The sequence below is a fragment of the Vombatus ursinus genome, unplaced genomic scaffold, assembly GCF_900497805.2.
Source record: "Vombatus ursinus unplaced genomic scaffold, bare-nosed wombat genome assembly UNPS02015030.1, whole genome shotgun sequence".
Lineage (NCBI taxonomy): Eukaryota > Metazoa > Chordata > Mammalia > Diprotodontia > Vombatidae > Vombatus > Vombatus ursinus.
This window is the reverse complement of record NW_020954808.1, coordinates 1,921,873-1,932,640: the sequence shown is the minus strand read 5'-3', so window position 1 is coordinate 1,932,640 and position 10,768 is coordinate 1,921,873. Positions and strand designations below refer to the sequence as shown.

General features: G+C 49.3%; 1 protein-coding gene across 6 annotated transcripts in view; it reads right to left on the bottom strand.

Annotated features, from left to right (window-relative positions):
- Positions 1–10,768, bottom strand: part of BICRA (BRD4 interacting chromatin remodeling complex associated protein) — a 66,847-nt gene that overhangs the window by 19,005 nt on the left and 37,074 nt on the right. For 5 of the 6 annotated variants that reach the window (XM_027845957.1, XM_027845962.1, XM_027845959.1 and 2 more), the window contains exons 2-5: positions 4,594–4,695; positions 1,966–2,011; positions 1,831–1,873; positions 1,501–1,566 (exon numbers count right to left, since the gene is read on the bottom strand). In XM_027845957.1, coding sequence (XP_027701758.1) covers positions 1,501–1,566; positions 1,831–1,873; positions 1,966–2,006 — 150 coding nt within the window. In that variant the 5' untranslated portion in view covers positions 2,007–2,011; positions 4,594–4,695. The remainder of the gene's footprint in view (positions 1–1,500; positions 1,567–1,830; positions 1,874–1,965; positions 2,012–4,593; positions 4,696–10,768) is intronic. The other variant, XM_027845961.1, reaches the window with a different exon arrangement.

Genomic DNA, 10,768 nt, shown 5'->3' with positions numbered 1-10,768 from the left:
GAAGGGAAAGAGAGAGAGAGAGGGAGGGAGGGAAGGAAAGAAAGAAGGAAGGAAGGAAGAAAGGGAAAGAGAGGGAGGGAAGGAAGAAAGAAAGGAAGGAAGGGAAAGACAGAGAGAGAGGAAGGGATGGAAGGAAAGAAGGAAGAAAGGAAGGAAGGGAAAGAGAGAGAGAGAGGAAGGGAGGGAGGGAAGGAAAGAAAGAAGGAAGGAAGGAAGGACACTTGGGAGATAATACAGTTTTAAAGGCATTTAGAGATCACTTTTCAAGATATTTTCCTGCCTCCAGCCTCCAATCGATCCAACATACAGCAACCAAAGTGATCTTCCCAAAAGCAGTCACTCCCCTGTTCAATAAACTGCAATGGCTCCCTATCGCTGCTAGGATCAAAACCATACTCCTCTACTTGGTGCTTAAAGCCCTTCACAACCTGGCTCCAAGCTACTTTTCCAAACTTACTGTACATGACTCCCATCCCTACACTCTAAATTCCAGCCAAACTCACCTCCCCGCTATTCTTCACAAATGCCACATTTCCCATCACCATGCCTTTGCACCGGCCATTTTTAGTGCTAGGAAAACGTCCTCCCTCTCTACCTCCACCTCTTAGAACCCCTGGCTTCCTAAGATTCAGCTCAAGTTAATTTTTCCACAGAAGGCCATTCCCAGTCCCCCAAATGCTAGTGAGCACCCCATCTTTACCTCATATTTATATTAATTTTGAATATATTTATTTATGTACTTATCAACCACAATAAAAGGCAAGGTCTTTGAAAGCTTGTTTTCTCTTTATGTGCTAAGCACCTGGAACAATGCCCAGCACACAACAGGTGCTTAATAAATGCAGACTGACACACCTCCTTTCTCATCCATGCAAAATCTGAATGGTGCTCACGCATTGATGGTGTCCTTGCTACACCACAAAAAGGAAAGAGGTAGGTTCATCCCAGACAATGTGCTACCCCAGGCTGCATCGTCACGGGGCCACAAATGATGTTGGGAATATGGTCAGAGGACCGTGCATTCAGGCCTGGGAGGGACGTGAGAAGCCACGGAATCCAAACCCCTCGGCTTATAGATGAGGAAACTGAAGCCTGGAGAGACTGACTTGCCCAGGCAGGATTCAAACTGGGGCCTTCTCAATGTCGAGTTGGTTGCCTCTCCCTCTGCATCACTTGAGACTGCTTTGTGGATTAAAGAGCACGACTACAAGATTCTACTCAAAACCAGGCATCTCCTCGTGGCCTTCATTTGCCATAACAATAATAATAATAATAACAGCTCTCAGCCCTGTAGCGAGTTAAGGTTTGCTAGGCGCTGTCCATCAATCCTTCCCTTGGCCGCAGGCGCGCTATCTGTGCTCACCCTAGTCTCTGGTCCACTTCCTGCTGCCTCGTTCCTCTGTCCTTGGGAAGGGGGGCTGGACCACTGCACCTTCCTTTCTCCCCAGGGCTCCCCACCCCCCACACCCCATCCTTCCACCCTCCCCCCAGGCCACTCACCCCAGCCCCTTCAAAGAAGGCACTTGTGGCTTCCCCCGTGTTATCCAAAAGGTCATCGCTGTCAATCTGTAAAGACACCCGCCCGATCGCAGGCCAAAGGTCAAAGGTCTGGTGAGGAGACCGGTGCCCTGAGTTACAACATGGGTCTGTCTTCTCGGGAGAGGGCGGCATTGATTTGGGGGGGAGGGAAGACGGGGAGCTCATCACCATGCCTTTCAGAAAGAGGTCACCAGGAAAGGGAGACGACAAGTCTGCTGCTCTAGCTAGCCCTCTGCCCGACTCTGCCCCCTCCCCACCGGCCCCCCGAGAGTCCCCAACCCCATGACTCACTTTCTCTGATCCATGTAAAAAATCATTGAGGGCTTGAGGGTCACTGTAAGGAAAAAAAGAACATGATGAGTGAGAATGGGGAAGGGGAAAGGGGACACCCACCCAACAGGCAGGGGAGGGGACGCGGTAACTCACCAAATCACGTCTAGCAAGCATCGCCCGTCCTCATCATCCATCTCCACTGGAGGGGGGAAGGGAGAGAGGGAAAGGAGAGACACAGAGAAGGTGGGAGGGGGAGGGGAGATGGGGAGGAGGGGGGGATGAGAGGGGGAGAGAGGAGAGGGAGGAGAGGGGAGGGAAGGGGAGGAGGGGGAGGGAGGAGGGAGGGAGAGGAGGGAGGAGAGGAAAAGGGAAAAAGGGGAAAAAGAAGGGGGAGGAGGGAGGGGAGAAGGTGGGAGGAGAGGGGAAGGGAGGAGGGGGAGGGAGGAGGGAGGGGAGAAGGGGGAGGGGGGGGAGAGAGAGAGAGAGAGAGAGAGAGAGAGAGAGAGATTGATTTAGTGTTAGGCCTCTGGTGCCTGAGGCATCCCCCCTGCACCCCAGCGAGGCTTGTAGTCAGACCTGACTTCAGATCCCACCTCAGGAACCAGAGGGTATTTAACCCCTCAGCCTCAGTTTTCTCACCTCTAAAATGGGGATAATAATAGCACCTGCCTCATGGGGTTATTGTGAAGACCAAAGGAGATAATATTTGTAAAGTGCTTTGCAAACCTCCCAGTGTAATATCAATGCTGACGAGTATGATGAGCACTTCTCTTTCCCCCTGCTCTGGAAGGCATTTCAGAGGCTATCAAGTTCAACCAACTCATTTTACAGAAAAGGAAACTGAGGCTCAGGAACTGATGTGACTTGTCCAAGGTCACACAGGTAGAGAGTGGCAAAGCCTGGATTTGAACCCAGGTCTTCTGACTCTAAAAGCAGCCTTTTCTCCCTGGCACCATACCAGTAGCCCCCTTTTCTAAAGCACTGGGAGGTCTGGGGTACAGGAAGGAACACCCCCACCTTAACAAAGAAGAATTTGGGCAAAATATCTTGCCCACAGCCAGGATCCCTGGACTTCTCCACAGGCTGTGGCTTTGCCCCCTCATCCCCAGGAGGAGAGGGAGACCGAGGCAGGCGGACAGACAGACAGACAGACAGACAGACAGACACACACACACACACACACACACACACAGCCCTTGGAGACATACTAACAGAAGCCCAGGAGAGGCAGAACATATACACTGGGAAAGAGCGCTGATTTGGACCTGAAGAGCTGAGTTCAAATCCCACCGCAGGAGTTCACTAGCTCTGTGACCCAGGACAAGTCACTTTAATTTCTCTGGGCCTCAGTTTCCTCACGTGTAAAAGGAGGGGATTGACCTCAAGGGTCCTTCTCAGCTCTAAATCTAAGATGCAAAGAAACCTCATGGAGACACCCACAAATATACCTGAAGATACACAGATACATTTGGGGCACACACACACACACACACACACAACCCTAACACACACACTCACAGATACTATGAGACACACAGCCAGATATAAGTCAGACACAAAAACTCCACACACATACTATGCAACACACAATACTCCTATCACATACATACAACATGCAGACCGCACACCAAACACATATCACAGCTAACATGTACTACCTGCACACACCACATACCATAAACACATGCACCCCTACATACACACACAACACAACACATACACAGCACACATACTGCAGACAGCACATCACATATACGCATCACGCACCATACCACACACACACACACACACACACACACACACACACACGCCTCCCTGTCAGACGGGCGCCTTCTGTCCTCGGCCCGGGGGTGAGGGGATCACAGGGCACTGCCAGGACCAGGACAGGGGACACAGGGACGAGGGGGTGGAGGCAGAGGAGCCTCCAAAGCTGGGCTGGGCTGGGCAGGGGGGAGAGTCGGGGGAGGGGTGGAATGACCCTGGGCACTCCTGAGTTAAGTCTCGAAGGGACCTTGAAGATTCCTAAGCTCATAGGGCTCCTTTTTCAAGCAGCTGCAGCACTGCACAGAGGAGGCCCAGAGGAGGCCCAGAGCAAGCAGATGAGCTGCCCACTGCTGCCTGGCAGGAAACCCAGGGCTCTAGGACCCTGGACGTGGAGCTGGGAAGGAACCCAGAGGCTGTCTGGTCATTTTACAGATGAGTAAACTGAGGACTACAAGGGCCACATGACTTGCCTAAGGTCACACAGGTAGGATGCGTCAGAGACAGGACTTGAACTCAGATCCCCTGACCCCGGAGCCAATTGAACAGTGTGGCCTTGAACCCTGGTCTTCCACCTCCAAGTTCAGTTCAGTGTACCCCACCCTCCACCCAATCTCTGACCAGAGGAGGCCAGCAGGCTGGACCCACTTGGGAAACGGCTCTGTGCTCCTTGAGAGCCTACGTGGCCTAGGCTGATGAAAGCCAATCTGGAGAACCATGAATCCCTGTGGTGGTGTTGCTGCCTCCCTATCACAGAGCCCCAGGGGGAGGCATCATGGCTGAGGATGCCCAAAGTGTGCCCCCTGCCCCCACTGCAGTGAGAGAATGGCAAGTGAGAGGGAGTAGCCACAGGATCCGCAGACATGGAGGGACCAGAGGAAGGCCTCAGTCCAGCCCATGCAAGGAAGACAAGGTCCAAAGGGGCTGCGATCTGTACCAGTGGAGAGATTGCTGATGTGGGGAGAGCATCAGGGTGACTTGTCTTTGGTTCCCTTCCCACCCCGCAGCTGCCCCAATTACCTGAGCTACTATCGAATCATGAAGGGAAGGAGAGGGGTCTCCACTCCAGGCCTACGCTGAGCCCCCAGCTGGGGACTTGGGGAGTGTCCTTGGAGGGGCCAGCTATGGGGAAAGAGAGAGAAAGAGACAGTGAAAAAGGGAAGTGAGCTGTGGATCCAGCCTGCCTGGCCTCTCTTCCCGGCCCTCCCCAGCACAAACCAGGCCCAGCTCAGTTCTCTTGCTTACTATGCTCCAGCCCACCCCACCCCCACCCCTACAGGAGGCCCTTCTTTTTCTCTTCCTGTTAACTTAATTCAATAAACAATTAAGTACATAGAATGGCAGAGCCAGAAGATCCCCTTAGAAAACAATGTCAGATACCCTTTGACCCAGCAACAGCACTTCTAGGTCTGTATCCCAAAGAGATCACACAAATGGGAAAAGGACCCACATGTACAAAAATATTTACAGCAGCTATTTTTGTGGTGGCAAAGAATTGGAAATTGAGGGAATACCCATCAATTGGGGTACGGCTGAACAGGTTGTGGTATATGAATGTAATGGAATACTATTGTACTATAAAAAATGATGAGCAGGCAGACTTCAGAAAAACCTGGAAAGACTTGTATGGACTGATGCTGAGTGAAATGAGCAGAACCAGGAGAACACTGTACACAGCAACAGCCACGTTGTGTGATGACTAATATTGATAGACTTAATCCTTCTCAGCAAGTCTCATGATGGAAAATGCTATCCACATCCAGAGACAGAACCACGGAGTCTGAATGCAGATTAAAGCATACTAATTGCTATTTTTTTTTCTTCTGTTTTGTTTTGTTTCCTCTTTCTGGTGGTTCCTTCTATTGGTTCCAATTCTTACTTACAACATCACTAGTGTGAAAATAGGTTTAATAGGAATGTATATGTACAGCCTATATCAGATTGTGTGCCATCTTGGGGAGGGAGGGAGGGGGAGAAAAATTTAAAACTCAAAAGTGTATGGAAGTGACTGTTGAAAACAAAAAAAACAAAAAAAAAAAAACAAAAAAAAAAAAAAAAAAAAAAACCAATGTCAGAGCTGGGAGAGCTTTTAGAATAGGGAATGTCAGAGCTCAGAGACCGTCACGTGACCCACAGACTACTGGCACCAAAAAGTTATGCAGCCCAACCTTTTCATTTTACTGATGAGAAGGAGGCCCATCTCTGGGAAGGGCCCATTCCCTTTACTAGACCAGGCTGGGAGCACAGACCCGATCAAGGATGGACCATGTGTGTGTCACCCAGAGACCAGCCCAGCCCACCTGAGAGGGGCCATTTCAACTCAAAGATGGTCTACCATGGCACAAAGGGGCCACGACCGGTCCACCTTCACTGACAAATGGCAGACCCCTGGAGTACTGAGAAGGAAACACACACGCCGCGTAACTGTTGGCCAAGTTGCGTGTCTGTGTCATGAAAAGTGGACCCACATTGGCGGGCTAACACGCACTGCAAAGAACTGCGACGTGGTGGGGAGATGGTTGGATTTGGAGTATTACCACCGTTATTATTATTACAACTTGGTTTGCCTACAGAATTATGACATTTGGCACAGCAACAGCGACCGGCCCTATGACTATATTGGCATATGGGTAACTGCCAGGTGAGGAAATGCTCTCTACTAATGTAGGTTAGCACCTTCTCAGCAACATAAGAGTCACAGTGAATAAATACGTATCAGGCTCCATTCCAAGCACCGGGATACAAAAACAAGCAAGAGACAGTTCTTTCCCTCAAAAAGCTCACAGTCTAGGAGTTACCTAGTGCACTGAGAGGAAGAATGACTTATCCAAGGGTCACAAAAGCCAGGACGTATCAGAGGCAAAGACTTGAACCCAAGGGCTTCTGTCTTTAAGGGTAACTAACCACTACCCCCCACAGCCTCTCATGTCTGGTATATTAAATCGAAAATCTGACTTTTGTTTTAATCTTGTTATCACTCTTAATAGCATCAGCAATGTTTTACATTAACATAGGCACTTCATAACATGGCCAGAAAAATTCTTTTACTTCTTTTTTCTATCCTTTTAAGAAAATATCTTATTAATTTGTCTTTTTACATTGATATTACTTCCCAAGGACTACCTTTCCCATTCCCACCCCTGAATCCCAGGTTGTAAAATAGTATATTTATGCAAAACAAGCTAAAACATTGGCCTTGCAGGACAGAATACACCCCATTCTGCCCCAACAGACCACCACTTCTCACCCAAGAGGGAGACAACATCTTCACTGCTGGTCCTCGGGACTTTCTATGTTACATTCCTTTGTGTTGGAGATCACGTCACCTATAAGGAACCCCCCACCCTTTGGGCCCTGGAGGGGGACAGGACGGCGGTCAACATCTCAGCCGGGAGTTTGCCATCCTCTTTCCCACCGACCTCACAAGACGCTAACGATCGCTGGGTCACTAGCTCTCCCTTTCCCCACCTTTCAAGGGCGGTCTTTCCTACAGTCTGAACATATGTATCAGTGATGCCCGATGCTGAAGATGGGGATGGGGGCAGAACCAAATGGGAGGAGGAGAGGAGGCCAGGCTGCCTTGGGGAAATCCATCAGCCAGCGCTTTTATTTTTTTTTTTAATTTTATTTATTTATTCATTTTTCAGCCAGTGCTTTGAAGCCTGCCTAGTTTCTCAAAGGTCTGTTCCCAGTGGACAGAGACGCGGCTTGGCCGGCTCGCTCCCCAGTCGTGTGACCTTGGTCAAGTCCCTTCCACTCACTAGGCCTCGGTTTCCTCTTCTGGGGAATGAAGAGGTTGGGCCAGATGGCCTCTGAGGTCTCAGGAGCATCTGAGGCTCGCCGTGACGTGATTCATTTAACTTCTTTGTGGCTAAAGCAACTTCCTAGGATCACAGATTCAGGGCCCGAAAGGCCACTGAGTCCAACTCGACATTCTACAGATGGGGAAACTGAGGCCCCAGGAGATGAAGTGACTTGGGATCACAGATTCAGGGGCTAGAAGGGTCTTTGTGTCATTTAGCACCACCCCCTCATTTTGGTGAAAAGGAAACCCAGACCCTGGGAGGTTAAGCCTCTAGTAGGCCAAAAGCACTGGAGCTGGGATTCGAACACAAGTCCTTTGACTCCAAATTCAGGGCTCTGTCCAGTGTACCATCCTGCCTCTTGGACTTCTCTTTCAAGTCCAAGATGGGGGTTCACTTGCACTGGTGGAAGAGTCCCCCACACTGATACATTCTTGACGTGGCCGGGCTGCCAATCCAAGGACATCACAGGCTCCAATGTATCCCGGCTGTCAATCACTCCAAAGGCAGAGGACAGATGCGGGGCAAGCAGGAGACAGCTATCATCTATTACCAATGAAGGAAGAGGGGCATAAAGAACATGAAGAGAGGGAGGCGGGAAGTTCGTATGGGGAGAGACAACCACTGACGGTGGTTAACCTTGAGTATGTTCAAGGGGTGGTCAAAAAGGTCCCCAGGAAGGGGAGGATGAGAAGGGGTAGGCAGGGGTGGGGAGCCTGTGGCCTCAAGGCCATATGTGGCTCTCTAGGTCCTCAAGTGTGGCCCTCTGACTGGACTCGAGGCCGCAGGTTCCCTACCCCATGTAGACTAAGAATACAGCTCTAGGGGCAGCTAGGTAGTGCAGTGGATAGAGCACCGGCCCTGAAGTCAGGAGTACCCAAGTTCAAATCTGGCCTCAGACTAAACACTTGGCACTTATGAGCTGTGTGACCCTGGGCAAGTCACTTAATCCCAATTGCCTAAAAAGAAAAAAAAAAAGGAACACAGCTCTAGTCAGAGGTCAGGGGCCAGAGGTGGCCGGTGGGTATCGCTGGGTCTCAGGTCTTCAGGGGGGTCAGCTGGAGGAGACCGAGGTATGACAGGCTATGGGATCATAGAATTTAAAGGTAGAAGGAACCTTAGAGATCATCTGGTCCAAATTCCTCATTTTTATATGAGATGAAACAGGCTTAGAGAAAGGTTGAATTGCCCAGGTTCACACATCCAGAGCCTGGACAGGATCCAAATCCAGGTCTTTCTAACTGTATTAAGCATACTATGCCAAGAACTGGAGATAGGAAGGACAAAAGACAGCCGCTGTTCTCAAGAAACTCACAGTCTAATAAGGGACGCGTTAGGCACAGACAAACAGAAGAAGAAGAGGAGTCCCTCTCAGGCTGATGTGGGCGACGTCTGGGTTCCAGCCACAGCCAAGAAAGACTAGCTCCCGGGGCACTAGAAAGTCACGGTTTCTTCATGAGAAATGGGTTTTAAATCAGGTACATCTTGATTTTCCATCTCTGGTGGCACAGGCAGAGAGACACTAAGTACTGACTAGGGGCAGAGACCCAAGAGACCAAAGACAAATAGGGAATGCAAGCAAGGGTTATGGAAGATTCCAGAAAAGGGCAGGAAGAAGGGGTGTGTCCACAGGAGGGGCAGCCTGCCACAAGCAAGCCCTAGAGGCCCATACCCACTAGGGCCACTAGGGGGAGCGCGGGATAAGTGTCAGCCTTGAGACTTTCATTTGAATCTGACACTTAATAGCCCTGTGACCCTGGGCAAATCACTCAACCTCCCTCAGGTTCCATTTCCTCAACTGTAAAATGGGGATAATAAAAGCACCCCTCCTCCATTCCCCGATCTGTTGTGAAGATGAAAACAAATGACATAATTTATGTAAAGAGCTTGACAAAGCGGGATGGGGACAGGTTAGAGGCTGGACCAGTGACTTACTGTATGAGTGACTCCAAAGCAGGTCAGCACCTTCTCAGAAGGTTCTCAGCCTTCGCGAGGGTTGCCCAGCGCAGAGGCATCAGGGCCACTAACACAGAACACAAGGATCCCTGCCAGCCCACGCTCCCTGACTTAGGAAGTCACATGTTTCCATGATCTACATGCTGTTGGGCATTTATTTATTTTGTTAAATGTTCCCTAAACACATTTTAATTTGCACTGGAAGTGTTCTGAGCCAAGCCTCTGGCCTACAACACTGAAAAGAAATGACTTGTCCAGGGTCACACAGTCACTTGGATGTCCGAGCTGGGGCTGGAACTCAGGTCTTGCTGTCAAGTTCTCTCTCCACCACATCAATCAGCTTCTCAAACCCAAAGTGCTACATAAATGTTAGTTAATATTATTTGTGGGCTGATTATAATAGTCATTGTTAGCACTTCAAGAGGTTAATATACATTATTTAGGGGGAATTCTATTATTTCAGATTAAGAAACTAAGACTGAAAGTGGTTGAATAGCTACTCATAAAGGTAGGATCTGAACCTGAGCTTGCTGACTTAAATTCAGTGCTCTATGTACCAAGACAGGCTGCTCTGTCATCTGTCAATGGAGGATAATACAAAGTGGGCCTCTGAACGAGGGTCTCTTCATCTCAACAAAGCCTATGAAAAGAAATTTTAGAGGTCCTGAAGCCAATCTTTTCATTTGACAAATATGGAAACTCAGGCTGAGAGAGGAGAACTGACTTGCCCAGGATCACATACTGAGATAGTGCAGAGAAGAGAAGAGAAGAGAAAAGAGGAGGGAGAGAAAAGGAAGAGAAGACAAGAGAAGAGAAGAGGAAGAGAAGAATGGAGGACGGATGGAGGGACAGATAGATAATAGATAGGATATAGACAGATAATAACAGCTACATTTATAAAGTACCTACTATGTGCTAGGCACTGTGCTAAGTACTTTATAATTATTATCTCTTTTGATCCTTACAACAACCCTGCAAAATAGGTGCTGTTATTATCCCCATTTTACAGATAAGAAAACTGAGGCAAACAAAGATTAAATGACTGGCTCAGGGTCACACAGATAGCTGGTGTATGACATCAGATTTGCTCAATAGATACCATATTTATTAAGCATTTATGGGATGATGCCAGGTACAGTACTAAAAGTTTGCAACCCTACTCCAAGTAAGATAGCATCTGCCTTCAAGAAGCTTATATTCTAACAGGTGTAGACAAGGCGTAAAAGGGTGCTGGCACTTGGGGGGAGTAGGGGAGGAAAAGGCCTGAGGCACAGCTTGGACACGGGCAGATAATGATGGCCAAGTCAGGATTCGAACCCAGAACCCACCTCTCTTTTCCAACCCCAAACACCAAGCAGGTTCCCCCACTGGCCAACAGGAATCACAACACTCTCCTTGCTGCGGGGCAGGGGTTCTGCCGATTCACTGCGACCCTG